Genomic DNA, 21,123 nt, shown 5'->3' with positions numbered 1-21,123 from the left:
GTAAGGTTCACATTTGCCTGTCTGTGCAAAGAACATGCAAGAGGTATGCTGAATCATTTTCCTATGTTTTATATGCAACACCAATCTTTGGAGTTTTTGTTTGTTTGTTTGTTGGCTTTTAGTTTGTTTGGTTTTGGTCTTGTTTTTTATTTTTGGGGTTTTTTTTTGTTTTTGTTTTTGGTTTTGTTTTGGTTTTTTTTTTTCATCAAATAGAAAAGTAAAAGCCCCAGGGGAGAGGCTGGCAGGTTTCCCCACCCTGTTAGCAAGTGTTGACAGTGGAGGATGCACGTGGAGGCTGCTGATTCGCTGTAAGCAGCTGGCTCACCATCACCCTCCTACAGATGGGAGGCAGGAATGGTGCCCTGGGGGAGATTCCCTGCATTTGGGCTGAGCCATCTCTGGACTTAAACCCCCGAACCAAGAGGAAAAAGAATGGGCTGGTTTTGTATGCCCTTTCTGAATAAAATCAAACCCCAAGCTACAGCCTGTGCTTGGCAGTGGCATGTTGAGTGGTAGGGAATGGGTAAGACTTCTACTTAAAACACTGTCTTTCCTCCTCTGCCTTTGAATAGACAATCTTCTGTAATCTTTGACATTCCCTCCTTTTTCAATCTGAGTGATTGCTGTATTCTATCTCCTTTTCATACCCTGAATTTAGAATGGCAAAATTTGTGAAAAATAAGGAATATTCAAAGAAGCATTCGATTCAAATTCAGTAACTGAATTGAAGGGGTGATCTGTCAACTCTCCATAATCAGGAAAACACACTTGAGTAAACAGTTACAACCCTAAAAGAGGCAAAATCAGAGCCTGATTCTACATATACTTACGAGTATGAGCAACTGGCAGAAATCGTATTACATTCAAATTCATTCAAACTATTCATAAACTCTTTCTTACGCTTTCTAATGTCTTTTCTCTTTGAAATTCTGTGCCTGCATTTCAGAAGTGGAAAACATTAATGTAGTCAAATACTGGAGAGGGGAGGGTGCTCAGCATCTTTAAATTCAGTCTTTCATTAAAGACCATTCCACTTTTAGAAAACTAAATATACAAACTGCTGTATAAAAACAAGCTGGACAAACATAGTTTTTTTAAATATACATAACATATGCTATACATAACAATTACTTGTATTTTTATTCTTGATGAATAAAAATATTCAACCAAAGATAAAATAAAAATACAAACACAAGTTAAAATAAAATAATTATTTCCAGTTCTAGATGGATCGAGGTTGTTTCAGAAAGCAGGGCACTGAAATGCTCTTGCTTCTAATAATCCTAGAAGCTGCAGCAGTACCTAGCTCACTCCTGATATCATGTAATGCAAGGACTGGAAACCCATGAGGTAAGATATAAATAGATATAAATTTTCTCTCTGGAGAAAAGTCAAGATTTCACCTTGTCAAGTCTGCTGTGGATTTCGAACGGTTTAGGGTGATAATAGCTCATTTTCCTTGCTATTACCTGCGCAATGTAGAAAAGATGTGCAGAGGGGATTTCACCTTTTTGTCAGACACCTTTTTATTGTGCGTACAGTTAGATTTTTCTTTACTGTTCTTCCACTGTTGTGTAACAAATGTCTGCATAATTCTGCAAATTAAGAGAGAAAAGAAAGATTTTCTTATCCCAGCCAGGACATACTCATTTTCATACTATGATCACAGTGGTCACCATGCAGGTGACAATGCAATGTTCTCACTCTGCAGCTTTCTGTCGTGCATATGGATTAATGATTGGGTGCCCCAGCTCCTCAAACCCTTTTTTTTCTTTTTTTCCCACATAGAAATAATTTAACATGGGACTCTTAATGAAAATACAGTTTGTGTAAAAACCCATTGCAACTGCAAAACTTATGCAGTCTACACCTCCCATGGAGATCTACAGACAAACTGAGTCAAGGGCATCAAATCCAGCTACAAGGATCTGCCTCTCACATGACCACAGGCTACAGCATCTGCATGGCTAAGCAGAACCTTGTTCTGACTCTAACCTGGCAGTGGGGGACTTAATAGTGATAGAAGTCAAAGCTGAATTTGGTGTAAAAAGGAAATATCCCATTGCCTCAGCCATGAGGGACCACTGGGCTCACAGCTGTTTTTACTCCTGCTCATTTGTGAGCTGTGCAGCTACATTCTTGAAAATCTCGTATGGGAACTTTCAGTAATTACCTGATGCAAAAATCACTGACAGGTATATAGAAATAGTAAAACATTTTAACAGACTATTCATTCTGAGGGAGCATTTTTTTTTTTTGTGTGTGTTCTTCAAAGTCATGTACCATAGAGATTTTAATAACTTGCTTCATTTGTAAGAAAATGTTGCACTGAATTTCTTAAAACATGAAACAGGATTTTTTTCGTCAGGGGTTTCTTAATGTTGTAACAGTGAGATACTAAAGCCTATATACTTAAAAATTAATTACATGTACAAAAGCATAGGCAAAGAGATGACTCAACAAAATTGTATTAATATGAGTTGTACTATGACCACATGCTGCTAATTTTTTTGACTATTCTTCCCTCCTGTCCTCAAAAAGTGGATGGCCTAATTACTGTGGTATATCCTAGAGACAACCATGAAAGCACAACCCCCTCAGGGTATGCATGAGATTTTTTGAGCTCAGAAAGACTCCCATTTCAGAGGTTTCACCATCTAAGCAGAAACATGAAATTGAACATTCTTGGATACAGTCTTTATAATGTTTATGGCCTCCTTAAAGGCACCAAAGTGAAAAGAAAAGGAAACCCTGGCAAGTAACACAAATCAGGTTCTCATCAATAGCTGTTAAACCCAAACTTACAATGGCAAATACTGACTTTTATTTAAAGAAAAACAACTTCAGGATATTTTGATCCAACATCCAACCTGACAACATGAATTTTATTTTACTTAAAATGGTCTGGAAACTAAAGAGTGTAATATTTGCCTAAAAATAGGGGTTTGTACTTTTCTAGACTTACTTTTTCAGCTGATGTCCCAGCCCAAATCTTTCCTTAGTAGAGATCTGAAATACATCCACAGTTGGCACTAGGGAAAAAGGAAATTTTGTTGATATTTGATCTTACAGCACTAATGACAAACTTGTGACCACGTAAGTCTTATTTAAGGACCCTCTTCTATGAGGAGCTTGACTACAGACAATTAAATTGAAGCAATGGCAAGAGCTGACATGCCATCTAAGCATATTAAGAAAGGAATGGTCCTTTCTGGAATACCAGCCAATAGAATTTACAGTTTTACAAATGGAATTCTCATAAATGTATCTCTTCCCATCCATTTTATTTACAAAAATGTATCTTTTTTCACACATGTACTATGCAAGTAGCAAGCAGCATCAGATGAAATGCATCTGGAGTGTCAGTTCACCTCACCCAGTATTTTAAACTATTTTCCCAAGTAATTAGTCTGCACACAGTAGAGTTCCTGTGGCTGTGAAGAAAGCCGAGACTGAATCCATTATTACCTGGATTTTGTTTCTGAGGGTGATTTTACACAAGATCCAAAATCATCATCTAAGTGCCAGATACGTGAATTCCAGTTGCCAAGGGCTACCCTGAAATTTCCTCAAGACCTGTCCTAACACTGCTATGTCCATATTCATGTCGGAAATTGCAAATGTACAGGGTAAAGGATGGAAATTAGCTAGTGGCATTACTAAAATCATTCAGTGTCATTTGCTAGATAGAAGTGGCAGATGGAACCCAGTACTTGTTGAGAGAGCTGCAGGTCCTCAAGGCAGGACAACAGCCAAAGCATATCACAAGCATGAACAGACTGCATCCTTTGCATTGCATAAGGTGATAATGACTAAAGTAAAATCAAAAATAAAACAAAAAATCTGGGGTTTGTTCACATTTTATTAGAAATGGTAAATCAGTGTTTTGATGTTATTCTGAACACTCAGAAAGCCAGATTTTATTCAGAATATCAAAGTTAACACTTTAATTTTACTTTAATATATATAAAATTTGATAATAAAATACAATATATCTACCTTGGCCATGCAATTTAACTTAGTTCAAAGGTCAGTAGTCACCTCTTCCCTAATGTTATTATTCAAGTAACATCAAACATAAACTCATCTTTTAAATACAAACTAATGCTTTTTTTCAAAAGGGATGGATGATTTCATTAAGTATAGCAATATCTTTGGATATTGTCAAATTTCAGACACACTGCAGGGGGCTGGTGGGATGGGGAATACTTTAAATATCATTGTACCTACAAACACAAATTTTAAAATCTGACATCTAGATCAAATTTTTTTCTAGACTCTACATTCAGAGGAGACATGCCAGTACCTCCACTGGCTGATTCATCCTCTCTAAGACAGGCTTCTAAGGCATGAGGGACAAACTGCCCACACAGACACTACTGAGACAAGCTATTAACTACAAGGACTCTCTAAAATCAGTATATTAAACAGCTACAGGATGGTACTCATATCCCCCACTGTGCTTTGGAATGTACTGTGTTCCTGTTTCTCAACCACTAGAATGTAGTATAGGAGAAAAAGCTACAGCATAAAATTCTGGCCCAGTATTGTCAAGAAAACAGAAGAGGAAATCACAGAATTAACACAAAAGATGGTGGATCTCACTGTGCATTTCTAGTAAGTAAAGGGACGTGGCTGCAACAGCAGCTGAGCTCAGGAAAATCAGCATCAGCAAAGCTCTTGCCTGTGGCCCTACTCCTGCTTTTCTCAGAACTTGGGCACTCCCACAGCAGTCAGCTGCAGCACTGGGAACTGTGTTTCCCACCTTAACCTTGTCAGCAATGCAGAATTTATATTCTTGTTACTTCTCATTTCTCACTGCATGCTGCTCTACACACTTCACCTTCTCTTATTTGCTGCACTTCTTCATTTTTTAAATTACATTTTGATAGAAATGTTCTGAATACTAACTCTGCTTCCTGCTATTGTAAATGCGTATTTTAAGACTTTAAGACAAAAATGATTGAAGTAATAAACCACAGACAAAAAGACCAAAGTCAAGGGGAAAAAAGATTGGTATAATGAAATGCTTATTTGAATGAACAGAATATAGCTCATAGTTGGAATCATCAGGCAACATCCTATAGAAATAGCTCATTGGGACAGATTTTGAAAAATAGGACTGGAAATATCTATTATTTTCCAGAGGCAGAATTCTCCCACAGATAAAAGCCTGAACTGACAGCCTGTACTGCAAGTCTCCAAGGCTGGGCAAGTTATTATCCAAACTGAATCTGACTTACACTGTAAAAATATATCTGAAGTTGACTCTTGCATATGAATGCTTCCAAATCTTCAAAATAAGTTGATTCTTCATGAGCTTGAACATTTTTCTCTCATGAGGAAACTTTAATCACTTAAAAATTCTTTCAGATCTAAAGATTTCCTGCATAATACTTATTCATACACATACTTATATAGAAACCAGAAGCTGAAAGGGCAATTATCATGGCCTGACTCTTTAAAGCTCCATGAAGGAGGGCATGTTAATATGCTGCACAGGTCTGTGTATGTCTTCATAATCAGTCATATCTCATCTGTGCAGATGAGGTTTGATTTCAAAAATGACAAAATCACATATTAGAATCTCCAGGTCATTACTCCTTAACCCTAATTCCTACGGGAAGGCAATTGCATCTCAAAGGATATCAGGAAAACAAGTTCCCAAAATGAACCCATGAAAGTTTAAATTAGATGCCTGTGTCACTAAGAAGGGCCTAGCCATGCAAATATATGTATGCCTAATTTCAAATCAAGAGGACTCGTCTCAGCAGTAGAACTGAGCATGTGCAGGGCCAAAGATTTGGTAGTGAATAAATGTCTGTTCCATGGCTCAGACTGCACACTACACAAGGCACAAGAAGAATACACAACTGACCAACCTGGACCATTTAGGTACTGTGTAAGAGAACAGTGCAGGCGCACTATTATAGGCTCTGTGCGAATTACATCCCAAGCCACAGCAATCTCCTCCTAGTTTAAGACAAAAAGAAAACAACAGACATCATTAGCCATCGTGAGGAACTGCTTTTTGTCATTCTGCCTTTGGGTTGCTAAAAACACCATCCATCCATTTACCCAGCTGTTTAGTATCTACTCCAACATTACACTTTAGAATCAGGACAAATTATGGCACATCAACGACCCCCGAAGTGCAACCTCAGACTGCTTCCAGTTCTTGAGAGAGCTTATTTAAATCAAGCAGAGGTTTATACACAATACTGCATGTACACTGCAGGCAGACACATCCCCATCCACCAACAGGTGCTGCTTCAAAGCTGAGAAGCAAAGGAGCAAAAAAGATAGAATAGAAATTAGCCTCGTAATTAAGGGCTAAGGAAACTTTTGCTCCTTAAAATTGATCTAAATAATCCAAGCTATGATCAGACTTCCTTAAGATTTTCATAAGGCTCAATAAATGTCTTATGTGCTGTGTGGATCTGAAAATAAGACCTATCTGTGCAGAAGCTAATGATGAACTTAAAGGTTCTCATTTTTGTTCTTTATTATTTTATTATATGCAGGCCAGGAAGTTGCTGCACAGATGAGGTGAGGAAGTGTGAAGATGAATGACAGCACAACAGCAAGAGAAGGCAGGCTGCCAGTCAACAAGCAGCACCACTGTCCTTTTGCCAGTCAAGCCTCTCTCTAATGAGGGTACAGGAGCACTCCTGGCAAAGTCCTCTTCCCTTCAGGACTGTAGGAAGTAATTTCACCTGACTCATGTCTAACTTAACATAAAAAGAACCCCATGTTTAATTTATATATATTAAAACATTTACCACTCATGAAAAATGTTTGGAAGGAAATATATATGCAGCAAATAAAAGCCTAATATAGCACTTTAACAATGTGGTCACAAAAGGAAAGAAAATCTTTCCATCGTGTATCAATCAATAATGTGACACTCACTTGTGAAGACCAACTCTCAAAAAAAGGAAAGCATCAGTGGTTGTCTAGAGAGTATGATGCACAGAAAAATTAAATGGGTATTAATGTTCATTATGTAATTCTGTGATTAGATTACTTACATCAAGAAAGCTAACATCAATATGTAGATCAATATCTACATCATCAATGGCTCCATATTCCCTGAAAGGAAATAATTACATTACATTAGAGCTCTTTAAGATACTCCTCAGTCCAGGAGTACTTACAACATGGAAGATTTTATAAAGGATTATCTTATCTGTAAAATCAGAATAGTTATAAAATACATATTTACATAGATTGGATCAATATTCCCAGTGGGTGACCGTCTGCTGCACTTAAAAGGTTTTTTCAGAGGATCTTGCTTAAACAGGCTAAATCTTTTCCATTAATTCCCAAAAAATTCTCTCCATTGCTGCTGTGTATTTCTGTCTCACGTATTGCACAGATGAACAAAGAAAAATTAATAATCACATGCTGCTCCCATTTATGACACAAGAAAACCCTTGCTGATTTTCTAGAGTATTTCTGGATAACAGCCAGTAACCTAAGAACAGCCTTCAGATAAACCACAGAAGACAAATACAACACAGCCTAGAGGATGGCAAGTTATACCTGGGGATTGCTTCATACACTCAAGCATTTGTTTGTCAAAAATAAAGACTGCCCTGTAATGTGCACAAGGCAATAGTTATCTGTTTTATCTGTTACGTGTGGTATTGCAAGATTAGGATTTAACATTGACATCTGAAATCTTACATTTAAACTGAGACTTTCCTGCCTCTTTTTTTCTGCTGTAATGATTGCCTTCCCACAACACACTTGAAGACTTCTAAAGAACAGGGCTAGAAAATACTTATTCACACACTTAAACAAAAAACTGTTTTCCTTTTCCTTTACACTACTTAAGTGGACAATGCAATAAAAGTACTATCTCTCAAATTTTCACAAATTAGCTTCCAGTCACTAGGATGTTTTTAACTTTGAAACTGCGTTTCTGTTTTTGTTCTCACAGTGACTTCCATGCTTTTCTATTAAACTTTACTAAGTGCAGAGCAGCAGTTGTGCATAAATCATTCAATAAAGCAGTTTTGAAGTACTGAAATTAACTGTTTCCTACCAAAGCAACCTGTGGCAGGCCTGAGTTTGCACTGGAAATTGCTTGAGCTCTTGTGAAGTTTGGTGAAGGGACCCCCCTTCTACCAAAACTCAGCAACCCAGTGGTTCTCTCTGGTCAAGGAAAACCCAAGTTCTTTCTCTAGATCAGTCTGTCTGCACATGGCACACACAGAGCAGGTGAATGGCAGGACAGGGCTGTATTACAGACTTCCCAGGTACCTTTAGTGCTGCACCAGCATCACCTCACCTACAGACCTACAGGCACCCACTGACCTCCTACAGCTCACTGAAAACCTGGCTTTGAAACAGGGAAGCTCTCCACCACCTGAATGGCTTAGCCACTACCCTACACCACAGTGGCATCGGGCTTTTTTGTTCCCTTTCCAGAAGATCCGGACATTGTTCCGCTATCTTAAATAATTTTTATGAATGCAGGCTGGTGATACTCACATAACTGAGATTCAAAATGCTGTAAACAAGAATAATTTTATAAATGAAACAGGAATTGTTGAATTAATGGAATAGAAATATTAGTGAAGAATGAATAAAATAAAAGTCAGTTTTAACTATGACATTTCCACACTCACTGAAATCTCTTTGCCCCCCACCCCACTACTATCCTGGAAGATGGATTTTAGGCACATGATCCTAACTCTAGTTTTAATTTCCCAAGCTGACATGAGGAGGAAATCATGTTTTATTCCAATCCCTATGTCTTATGATCTGCTGTCTACAATTGCTTCATAAACACATCTTGATTTTGAAGCTCCTAGAGGTCCTCTGCCCATAAATGAATAAGCAATGTAAAGAGATACGGAAGAGTTTGGACCAGCTGGATGGATCACCTTCTCAGGGCTTTTGTGGCAAGCTTTCTAAGGGCAGTGGTGAAAAGAATGAACGTACAGAAACAGGTACATTTACTGTAAAACTGGTTCTGTGACAGCAAGAGATTACTGAGAGAAGGGAAAATTGTCTACAAAATGTGCCTCTCAGTGGATACCCTTGTCAGACAAACTTCTCTCCTAGAGAAGTGGAGCTGCACAAGAAGGATGAAAATGAATGCTTAATGCCTGTGGGTTGTATTTCCAAGAATTTGTAAATATTTTCAGCTGAAATAAAGTGGATAAAGCATTGAAGTTTTACACATGCCAAAAGCAGCCACAGGTGCCAGTTTCTACTATAGTGAGTTCAAGGGGATCACAGTGTTTCTAGTGAAACTGCTGATTCAATAAATTTCGAAAGGTTACATATAATGTTTCCATTTTAGGAGCTTGAAGAAATTTCATAGTTATCAGTTTAGCAAATAAATATTTATTAATTTCCTAAACCTATATACAGCTATTCAGATTTCAGTTCCCCAGGTTCTTAAAGTGTAATAAATTTCCATCTGATTTGAAAAGGTGTAGTACACCACAGGTGTAGGTATGCTCTCTCTCTTCCTTGATTTGTAGGACTACTTTGGTATTTTCCTTGCAATGCATGTGACAGGTCTGTTACATCTTACCTACCTGTTATTTTTATGGAATTATTAAGATTACATTGATGGAAAATGAAGTTATAAAGTACCTAAGGCATATTAAAATATATATACTATATATATATATATATATAGAGTATATGGACATATATATATGCACTATGGCAGAATCATGCACATTCATACATGCCCAACAGAATTTGTGTAAAAGTACTCTTACCAATTCACATCTGACCAAGGTTCCACTTCCCTGCGTAGGGAAACTTTAGATTCTCACAATTAGAAAACTCTCCTAATCTCTGAACAAACCCTAGCTCCTTACTGTCTCCCTTACAATGACTGTACAGAATATTTGATCACTCATTCTACCTACAAATAGCTTTTCTGAAAACAAGAAACTGTTATTGTGTCTTCTTCCTCTCTTTTTCTCCTGGACTAGACAAATCCAAATCCTTCAGCTGTTCCCTAGGGAAAGTATTTATTAAACCTCTTATCATTCCTCTTGTTCACCTCCAGGGCAAAATACAGAATATGACAGGAAAAGACTTTAACAAGGGTTTAAAGAAATGTTGAATAGTAATTTACAACAAAACACAACTGCCTCACTAGAACTGCAAAAGGCAATGATGTTTTAGAACAGGGCTGTTCTCAGCACAGCTACTTGTAAGCATGCTGTTCCACAAAAGAACCCCCCAAAACCCAGCACTGACACTGGTTTGCAGTGCTCCCTCCTTTTGTCACACAACATGCAGGAATCACCAGAAAAGACTTGTGCTTTGGCAGTCAGGGAAGGTCCATACAGAATTCAAAGTCAAAAACATTAAAGGTTCCATAATACAGAAAGGCCAGTGCCATACCTGAGAGATACTGCATTAGGTCCATAGATCTCTCTCACTGCTGTTAAATCAGCCTCCAGCTGTGGGTGCTTGTGAAGTTCTCCATCATAGCTAACCTGTTGGGGATAGAAAAGTATCTTGAGAGTTCTGTATTTCATTTCTGGCACCTGATTTAGACTCTTGAAAGTTCTCTCTGTAAAATACATTGCATTAAGATTTCTCAATGCCACACTCAGAAGGGACAATTCATCTGTCCTATTTTGTCCCAAGGTTAGTTCTGGGACACTAGTGTATCTTAAAAATGTTAAGTCGGATAAGAACCAGACGTCCCCAGTCCTGTCATCCAAGTCCAACCACTACAGCACAAAGGCTGACTTGCTCTCATTTGTTGTCACACTCTCAAATACTAGACACAGAATGGCTTGGTGGCTTGGGCACAAGAGAAGCATGAAACTATTCTCTATACCCAGCACCTCAGCATCAAAATTACATTTTTAGCTTAGTCACTGCCTGCATTCTGCCCACCAGTGCAATAATATGAGACAAAAAAAAAAAAAATAAATTAAAAGAACACTTTCTCATGTTAAGTATTACGCCAGAGAAGGTAATAAAGAAGTATACATCTAGGCACCAACCCTCCTGGTTTTGTTTTTTTTAAACTCTACAAGAAAAATGGAAAAAGTTATGTTTGTGCTTACACTAAAAAGCAAAACTTGTGAGCTGGTCTCATTGGACTCTATGAAGCCAAAATAATTAATACCCTCCTATCTTCTATGAGGTCCAGAGTACCTCTTTGGGCATGTAAAAATATATTCATCATCTGTCTAATATTACCTTTTTCTCAAGCAAAATTATCCTGATTGTGTGAACCTAAATCTATGTCTTTACAACAACTAGAATGACAGTAATTCCACAGATGTCAATGAACTCCCTAGACTTGAACAGATTCAGAAATGAGCATAGGATTTGACATATTCAGAGAACAAAGCAGCAGAATGTAATTTATGCCTTTAGACCCACACATCTATATAACCTTATACAGGAATTCTGCAGAGGATTCTTGTTACTTCAGAGCCACATCCAACTGCATTTGTACATTTGTAAAACTTCCATTTTTACAGCCAAATCTGTAGGAAACCAGTGCTATGACATTTTCAGCTCTGATGCTTAGAGATGTGCTTTCTAATTTAATTACATTTCAGTAGTATTCAACTAATAATCAGATGATCACCTTTTTATATTTGAAAAATTAGCAGAAAGTAATTTGATTAGACTTAGACCTAGAATGCTTTAAGTTTAAGGCACAGAATTCATCAGCGTGGCATGGACATGTATTTTTCAGAGATAAAAGTGATATTCATGACCAGAAGGTTATAAATAAAGTATCCTTCCTTTGTTTGGGCAGGCATGTCAGAACAATTTTCCAAGTAGAAGAGCACTGGAAAGAAATAGTTATTGTCATTTTTTTCACTTTAGGTAGGGGGAAAACAATCCTTTTTACATGCTCATTATTCAAAGAAGAATTCTTTAAAGATGCGTAAATAATTGCTGTCCTGCTTCCAAAGAAAGCACAGCAATCATTTCACAAATCATAGCTGTGGTGCACTTGCCACCTTTGTTGGTCTTAAACCAGATTGTTAAATCAGTCTTACCTTCCAATAACAGTAAAATACAAAAGGAACATTATGCAGAACACTACCCTGGCTCAGCAGAATGTTTTTTCTAATCTGTTTTCTCATGTTAAGAGGCTATGAACTCAAAAAGGAAATAAAACAGTGCTCTGGCAAATTTTAAGACCACAGTATGGTACTTCCCACTCCCAAATTAGTGCCACAGACATAATGATGTACGCAGAGGAGGCCGTCAGAGGTTTGTATTTCTGCATTTTCAAGTATGTTTTGCAGCTGAAGCACAAGAGACATGCAGAGAGCCAAAGGCAGAAAAATTCTGTTTTCATCTCCTGCTCTTATTTGCAAATGCAGAAGATAGAGATTCAAAGCAAGAATTAACAGAGTTGCAGAAAAAAATGAATATAAAAGAAAAAAAAATTGATAACTTTGCTGTGACTGAAAGGTCTATGTTTAGAAAGTCTCTGTTTTTCATCTGAGACCTTATTCAGATTATTTGACAAAAGGTCGCTTTTTAAAAGGAGATTAAGCGATTTACAAACCTAAATCCCATTGAAAATCAATAGGTTTTACACTACTGAACCACTTAGCTACTTTTAAGTACTTATCCATTAAATCCTTTGGGAGGATTACAAGCAGGTGCCTTGGAAGTGGATACAAACGTTTCATTTATGAGCAAAAGGTTGCATTGTCTTTACACTGCCCATCAAATTCCATTTCTCATCCTCCATGGCCCTTGCTTCATCAGCAGCAGCTCTCTTGCCTTTCCAGCTGTAGCCACTTAGAAATGCTAAGAATTATCCCTGACCTCCATCCTTGCCAGCTGTACTGCACACAATTACACTGGCCTCTATTTGTTATAGTCAGTGTTTCTGCCCTCTCTCTCTGTGGGCACAGCAGACACTTCTCTCAAATGAAGGAGCCTGCCTTGCTTGTTTTCCACATATATGGTCAAATCTTTTGTCTCCCCAATACACCTGGTGCTCATTTGACAACTCCTACAAACACTCTGCTTTGAAAAAGGATTGTTCTTTTTTGTCTTTCAAGGGACTATTCTCATTACCTGATTTTCTATTTATTTTCTGAGTCCTCAGTATTATCTTTTAACTCTAAATGACTTAGTTAGACTTTAGTCTTTTTGACCATGAAATTTTAAATTAGACATGTTCTGTTTTCCTCTTTTTAAATACCCTTTCTGTGATGTCTTCTTTTTTCTTTCATTTTCACCATATTTTCTTTATGGATATTCTACGTTCAAGACACTAATAATCAACTGGTATTTTATTTTTATTGCAGACCTGATTTATTTTTTTTTTTTTTGCCAGTTACTATTCTTTCAGTTAAATGTATTATCTCATAGAGAAGACAATGCAATATAATCTAGTTTCCATTTTAATATAAGGCACTTAAATTCTAACCGGTCCTGTCTTATTACACTGCTCTTTTACGCCTTGCAAAACGATGTACTACTATCAGCATTCATACCTCACAGGCAGTGTTAATATTTATTAATTCATTTGGGCACAGCCAGGCATCCTATACCAAATGCTTCAGCCCTGGTTCGAGAAATAAGCACTCCCAGCTGTTTTCTGCCTTTTCCTTCACCTTGAGGTTACTGCCCTTTCTTCAGAGTTGAAAAATGAAGCGAGTACACGCGACTCATCACTACAGGACAAGATCAGAAGCTTTTTCCTCTCAGGCAGATTAAAATAAAACATTGCTCTTTGCAGTGAGTTATGTGTATGGTCCTCCACAGCACTCCCCAGCATGGGGCTGTAGGAGTCAGCAGCTGAAGGGAGGCAATTCCTGCAGTCATTTCTACAGAGAACATGAGTCAATTCCCCACGTGAGCTATTTCACACAATGACAATACATTATTTCAGTTCCAGTTTCAAAATAACTTTTAACAGCTTTTCAGGGCCACGGGGTTGGTTGTTTGCTTGTTTGTGGGGTTTTGCTGGTTTTGTTGCTTTTTTTTTGTTTTTTTACTGTAAAGCATCCCAACATGAATTTTGTGTGCTAACCCCAGCGCACTGTTGGCTCTGCAGGAGAAGAGGCTCAGCCATGTCCTGCTCATCAGCATCCCACGCTCTCTGCACTGACCCACCCTGCTGGCACTGCTGCCGTGCTCCTGCAGCCTTGGCTCTGCACCCAGGGCATCAAGGCTGAGGCAAGGGACAACCTTCACAAACAGCGACCATAGCTCGCCAAAATGTTCATCGAAATAAACAGTTCTAATAACATAAGCAAGGAATGACTCCTTGGGGAAACACTGAGGCTGAAATATAAGAGAAATCTGAATAAAGAGACTAGCAGCGTGAAGCGCACTGCAAAAGAAAAAGGCGTGAAAAGGTTTTATTTCCCAATATACAAGAGAATGTAAGAATTAATGCTGCTGAGGGAACAAGAAGGAAAGGCACAGAGCACTACAATCATCTGAAATATGCAGCATTTTTCAAGGTGAATTTTACTCCGGAGCTCAGAAAAAGAATGGACTATTGCCTAGACCAGACTTGTTTTGTAATACAAAAGTTGCATAAAAATGCAGTGCTCTTTACTCTTAAAAATGGCAATTCTCTGTAAGGAAAGAGGTTTGGATCCTGTCTTCCCCTTTGTATTAATAATGGGGTAAGCTTTACAGAGTCAGTTATCTGTTTCCTGGAAGTAAGCAACTACCTTCTATTTTCAAGCTTTCTGAAGGGTATTTGCTTGTTCCATTCTTAAAGCATTGCAAAAGGAAGCACAGTAATCTTATTTTGAATATTTTATAATTATAACTTTGAACACATTCAATATTTATGTCATAAAATGCTATGTGTATATATATTTATACATGTCACTCTACTCAACCCTGAAAAAACCATAAGAAATTAAAGATTATTATCAATTTGTAATGGATTGAACATAAGAACTTTCAAATATTAATTTCTTGGAACTTGTGCAAAAGATTTCCTGCATTACCTGTCCTCCATAATAAAATTCCTCAGAGTCATTATCTCCTTCAGAGTCCTCTTCAACTGTGCTGCTGTGCCGTGACTCCTTAATGGAAAAGGAAAGTTAACAATGATAAAAGTAATATGTTGACCTTGCATGTACAGCTCTAAATGTAACTACAGGAATTATGCTTTTACAAATAGCATCCTTCCTGAAGAGATCTTTTAGTATAATTTAGTATAATTTTTCCAGAGGACCCATTTTAAGAATGATGAAATATCACATGAAAAAAACACCTAATACAGGGTACATAAAAACACCTTGAATATATATTGGAGAAATAATACTTGTGTGGTAGCAAACACAGCATGGTATTTTAAAGAACTGGATAATTCAGCAAACTTTATGGGGATACTTCAGTCTGTGCTTTTGCTAAACAAAGCATAACTTTCACATCACGACCGGTTATGGACATAGATCTTTTGGTGTGTCAGCATCCTACTTACTATTTTTTTTTTACTTTATTCTCATAATTAAGCCCTAATAGTTTCAGGAAATAATCTAAGTCCAACATGGAATATCTAATGTTTACTTCTGTGAAAACCTGACATCCTACAGCTTAATGATTATTTTTAAACAGAAGGTTCCATCCTGGTGCCCGGAAAGTTTCAAACTTAATTTTCTGAGTAGCTCTGCACTGAGACAGTAAAAAATCAGAATTAGAAAATCCTACGCTTACCTAACTAAAACTTGTTTCAAATAGGCTGCCTTGTGAATAATATCATCAAGTAAACTGAACTAATCCTGGCACTGACTGAAACTCAGCATGAGATGAAATATTATATTCCATTTCTCTCTACTGGAACCTTTACTTATAATTATATAATTCCTTGAGAGAGTAATTCCTGTTTCCCACAATGCATGTGTTATTTCTGTGCTCTGTGCTGACTAGTAGCCCCTAAAGAACACCTGGTAAAATCATTCTTCACTTCAACATAATGCATTAACCCCTTTTTTCTTATTTGCATCCTACACAGACATGTAATAATGGAATAGAAATCAGATATAAGAATTAAAAAAGTAGCAGTTTCCCCTAAATTCCACAGCCATAAATATCAGTATGTATATACATTTATCCCCAGTTTCTATGGTCAGATATTGTAATCCCATTTTTCTACCTATGCCTGTATATTCCTGATCTATTCACTGGATGTATACATACATATAATAACTTTAGTCTTATTTGTTTTATAATAAAATTACTTCAGAGGAAAGTCTGTTTCAAAACAGAAATCAACTCAACAAAAATTCCACATAGAACTCTCACGTTAGAATAATGACAAACCCATCATATCCTAACCAAGCCTTGAACTGTCTAGCCAAGAGAAATCATCAGTGTTAAGAGACTTTTTATAAAGGGTGTTTTTTCAGTACTTTCACATTTAAGTAGCTGACTCAACTAGAAACAAAACACAAGCTCAAACTCAGTCCCACAGAAGCTAACTGTATTTCTGGCTTTTAAGGAAATGGGTAAATTCTTCCCACACTTGTTTTTCTTATGTTTACAGAGCACTGAACATAATGATGAGGCTGTAGAAGCAAACTGTTTTCAGTGGAGGTTTTCACACCACATGACGTTTCATTTACTAAAAAAATCCATACACATAGCATCTAGGCATGCTTACCTGCCCTTTCCAGGATAAGAAACTCAACACCTACCCTCACCAAAGGAAGACTTTAGGTCAAGCATCTGAAGTCCTGACAACACTCAATCTCTAGCTTGAGGCAGAAGCCTACGTGGTACCTCTTTGAGGCCATGGCACTGTAAAGCCCCAAGCAGATTTCACCTTAGTGCCACTTCTTTCTTAAGTGAGACCGGTCAGAGACCTGTGCCAGAGGCACAGGGCAAACAAATACCACCGTGCCTGTAAGACCCTAGTTTTAAAGACCCTGCATATGGTGAGAAGGGTCTTGCAGATTCCTAGAGTCTGCAGTGGAATTGCTGCAGGATATATGAAGAAGCACTGAGCTGGAAGTAATTAAGATGAGGTCTTATGTGCCAAAGTAGGTTAAAAGGTAATGGAATCACTATCTTCTTTTCCAGGAGTGCTGTGCATTTGTGGCCAACAGGGTCTGTACCACTGTTGAACAAAAAAACCTGAAACATCAAAAACATATTTCCTAGGACAGCAGGAGACTCTCTATCCCAACCAAGTGAATCACTGGTTAAGCCATTTATGAAACCCAAAGAAATATGGTCACCTTTTAAAACATGCACATTTTGTAAACATGCACAGATTGAATAAGCACACTTTGATAGGAAGTCTATGGTAAACATTCATATCTTATTGTTTTCTTTTCTTTTTAAAATAATTTCTGTTAAAATATGCATACAAGAAATACATACCTCTCCATTCTCCCTCTGTAATTTTGACTTTATGGATAAGCAATAGTTGACATCACTGGTTTTTCTTAATTCTTGAAGAAAAAAAAAGGAAAACAAGGAACATATGTGTGGGGAAAAAAAAATGAAATAGTTTTGCATGTGCAGACTTGGAATTCTTAGCTGCAGCAGTATAGCAAATAAGGAACAAAAAGTTACAGATATGAAAATCATCAAAGAGTTTACAATGCAACAGTCTAAAATAAGGAAGCCCTTAGTTCCCAGAAGACTTCTTTTAAGTGTAAATTGAAACTCAGATGATCCATCTAGGACATTTGCTTTTCCCAATTTGTGATTTACAATTTAGTGTCATTCATTTATTTCATGTAATTTATAAAAGAAAAAAAAATCAAACCCCTCAGAAAAATAAAATCTTCTATATAAAAGGTAGGTTTTTGCTCTGTTGTAAATTACAGGCTTAATTTTTTTTTCAAAATAAAGAAAATTTGCAAGTAAAATTTATCACAAACTTCTGACGATAATCGCAAGATTTTGGTTGTGTGCCTTTGCAATAACTTCAGTAACATTACTCTTGATTTACATCTGTATAAATGAGACAGAGACTGAAGATCATACTGGTTCCCCAGTGGAATTCAAAATCATTCTGTGTTATGCAAAAAAAAGCCCTAAAGAATTATAATAATAATAAAAAATTACAAAGTCAAGTGTTCCTATCTGAAGAGCTGCCAGAATTAAGAGTGCTCTGCACAGTTTCTTCTGCAGCCTGAAAAAATCACAGACTTTGTCTGCCAGAATCTAAAATGTCTCAATGGAGTGTGCACAAATTCTTATTAAATACAGTATAAATGTGCCTGTATGTCTGACAAGCATACCCTTTCATGTATCAAGTACTTGTTGAAAATAAAGAAATAATTTATAATGAGAGGGCTCCAAAATCATTGAGAAAAAATAAATCGTTTTTCTATAGTCTAATTTGGTGAAACAGCTGAACCATTTTGTTTCAAATTTCCTGAAATATTTCACCAGAGGCAGTGGTGGTAGTTATAGACTGTTTCATTGTGAAGTTTTAAGTAAGTGATCATGAAAACTCATAATTGGAAAGTATTATGCACCTCTAGGTGTATTCAAGGGGAATTGCTCTAGCACAGGCTACAAGACATTAAAAGCAAAAGACAACATTCTGCACACAACTGTGGTGACCCCCAAAAGAAATATTCTAATTTCTTCTATTCTGAAGTGTAGGACAATTTGCTAGATCAGAGACCAACAAGACCAGAGAAAACAGCAAACTATATAGCTGAACACTTCAAAATCACATCTCCCTCTAAGCGCAGACAACATCTTATCTTTCCTCCAAAATTATGAACTTGGTAAAACTCTCCAGACGTAGGATTACCTGTAGCAATTTGGTGGAAAATTACTGGAATTGGCTCTGTTGTGACTAATACATCTTCATCGTTATCAGAACTGGAAACGTAAGTGTTATCTACGAAAGAAAAACACTTTGCATGGTGAAGTTCCATTGTGCTTTGTCAACCCCTTCCAATTTTCCTGTCCCAGACCTGTACCACAAGGAACCACTCCCCAGATGCTTAGGGAAGCTGAACACTATCACCACCTTCCTGATGTGTTCCTTTTTTCCCTTGAAATTTTTAATAAAAAAGAAAAATATCCTAAGTATGGGAGATTCAGACCTGAACCTTATAAAGCAAAATCATGGAGTTTGATGTGATGGCTTTTGTGAATCACACCAAGCACTGCTGTGAACCAGCCCGCAAGGCTTAGAGTGGCCAACCTTTTCCAAAATTAATACCTGTTACATGTTTTTTGCTATGTCTGACACCAAAACTCAAGCTAGATCTGATATGCAGAGTGAAAGCTGCACTGAGAGCTGGGTGTTAACAGCCAATTATGCAAAATACCTGTGCCTCATTTTGCCTAGTCACATAAAGGTTATTTAAAGTGTCTTCTAATCAGTGGATAACCTTTCTTCTACCTGAAAAGAAATCCTTCCCACTTAACAAAAACATTGGTACGTATGGATGTTATAACTCTATTTAACCAAATTTTCTTAAAAAATTGTAGGGATTAGACTGAGGAGTGTGTCTGTTGGGAGTTTTTTGGTTTGGTTTCTTCTTTTGCTTTCTGATTAAATGTTTACTAACAAAAACCAAGAAACAGCAGGGTTTTTTGTACTATCTGCAGGAGCTAATTCTGCATGTATTGCTGAACTGCTTATGCAAGTAATGACACTTTGTTTTCTAATGATCTGGGCTGAATTGAAACCTATGCTGTAGTGCAGAAAGGCTGATAATTAAGATAATCACAGATAAAGTGACATATAACTGAAAAAAGGACTTATGTATTACAGTCTTTAATATAAACAACCTACATGAAACCACATGCAATTTTAAGCATACTGCTGCAGCCTCAAAGCTTTTGAGTGCTCCCAGTGAAATGTTACAGGTGTTAACAATTATTGGGAGGCAAGTTCAGCAACATCATCTCAGTTATTGGTCCCCTTGACCGAGAGGGAGCATGAGCTGTGGCTGGCACAGCGTGCCAGGGCTGGCAGGGCAGCAGCTGCACTGCTCACACTGATGGGTTTTCTTGGCTGCCACCTGTGAAACAGCCTTTCTGCCACCTTCACACCCACCTGCCAGGCCTGACTCTGTACCACACCTTCGCCTACTCCCACTTCTGTGCTGTCCTTCGAGGCAATCTGAGGGATCTGTGGCTGGCTCCACACACACATGCTGTGTGCAGGCGATGCTGCAGGAGCCCAGCACCGCTGAGCACAAGCCCTGCACTCCTGTGGGCACAGCCAAACATGGTCTGTGGCTGCTCAGCCACACACTGGGCACAGATGTGTTTTACAGCCACGGCGTTGTGTGAACTAAGCGGGGTCTCTTCTGTCAGCACTCACTCCTCCTCCCACTTTTGTCTGCTGGCAGGAGGGGTGTGAGCTATAGCCACAGGACAGCTGCACCTTGCCCTCTGCAAGAAGCCCTGCCTTGCCTCTGTTTACACTCTCCACCTTGTTGCCACCATCATTTCCATGTCCACCTTGCACATACAACACAAGCACATCTGTTTCCCACTTTTGGGAGTGTAAGTTACTGCTACAGAGTCTAATGAGCTGAGATAATTGAGGCCATCATTTGGCTCTAAATATATCTAACACCACGTGCATGGAAGGCAGAGAGGAAATCTTTGTGCTACAGCTTATTGCTGTACAGAAAACTAGGAACAGAATGTATGGTCTGTACAGAACAGACATACATATATGGAAAAAGGACTGCTCAGCTACAGGTTTCATAGTTTTTAATTATATTTTTATGTCTATTGTCATTCTTTCTTGGCAGCTGGATAATATGACTTTCACTGCCAAGTTGGTTTTTTTTCCTTGGCTATTTGGCAGCTATTAGGGTTCTTTTTTTTTTTTTTTTTACTTCCATTGATATGATGAGACTTGAAATTAAGATAATGGCTTTGATTTGTTTTCTTCAACAACCCTTTTCTAACACTTGACACCTAGGAATACCTGTCCTCTTCACTGGAGGACATAGTGCCTGGACCTAGCAGAGGGATGCAGCAAACTACTTGTTGCCCAACTGGTTCTCTCCATCTCTGCTGCAATCTGTTGAAGTCTAAGAAAGATGTGTTACCTACAAATCACTGGGAAAAAAAGACTACAGCAGTTCTGCAAGTTTCTGTCAGCCAGGACAAATCATTCTGAACATAAATTCATTAGCAAAATGCTTGCTACTCTGCTGGCTCCCACAGGAGTCATGA

General features: G+C 37.7%; 1 protein-coding gene across 2 annotated transcripts in view; it reads right to left on the bottom strand.

The window, feature by feature from the left end:
- Positions 1 to 21,123, bottom strand: part of PARP8 (poly(ADP-ribose) polymerase family member 8) — a 132,734-nt gene that overhangs the window by 52,539 nt on the left and 59,072 nt on the right. The window contains exons 4-12 of one of the 2 annotated variants that reach the window (XM_015653428.1): positions 18,725 to 18,814; positions 17,332 to 17,402; positions 14,952 to 15,029; positions 10,384 to 10,478; positions 7,032 to 7,092; positions 5,883 to 5,973; positions 2,966 to 3,032; positions 1,470 to 1,595; positions 831 to 935 (exon numbers count right to left, since the gene is read on the bottom strand). In XM_015653428.1, the coding sequence (XP_015508914.1) occupies positions 831 to 935; positions 1,470 to 1,595; positions 2,966 to 3,032; positions 5,883 to 5,973; positions 7,032 to 7,092; positions 10,384 to 10,478; positions 14,952 to 15,029; positions 17,332 to 17,402; positions 18,725 to 18,814 (784 nt within the window). The remainder of the gene's footprint in view (positions 1 to 830; positions 936 to 1,469; positions 1,596 to 2,965; positions 3,033 to 5,882; positions 5,974 to 7,031; positions 7,093 to 10,383; positions 10,479 to 14,951; positions 15,030 to 17,331; positions 17,403 to 18,724; positions 18,815 to 21,123) is intronic. The other variant, XM_015653429.1, reaches the window with a different exon arrangement.

The sequence above is a fragment of the Parus major genome, chromosome Z (genome assembly GCF_001522545.3).
Source record: "Parus major isolate Abel chromosome Z, Parus_major1.1, whole genome shotgun sequence".
Lineage (NCBI taxonomy): Eukaryota > Metazoa > Chordata > Aves > Passeriformes > Paridae > Parus > Parus major.
The sequence above is the reverse complement of the archived record's forward strand: the minus strand, read 5'-3'. Positions and strand labels throughout refer to the sequence as shown.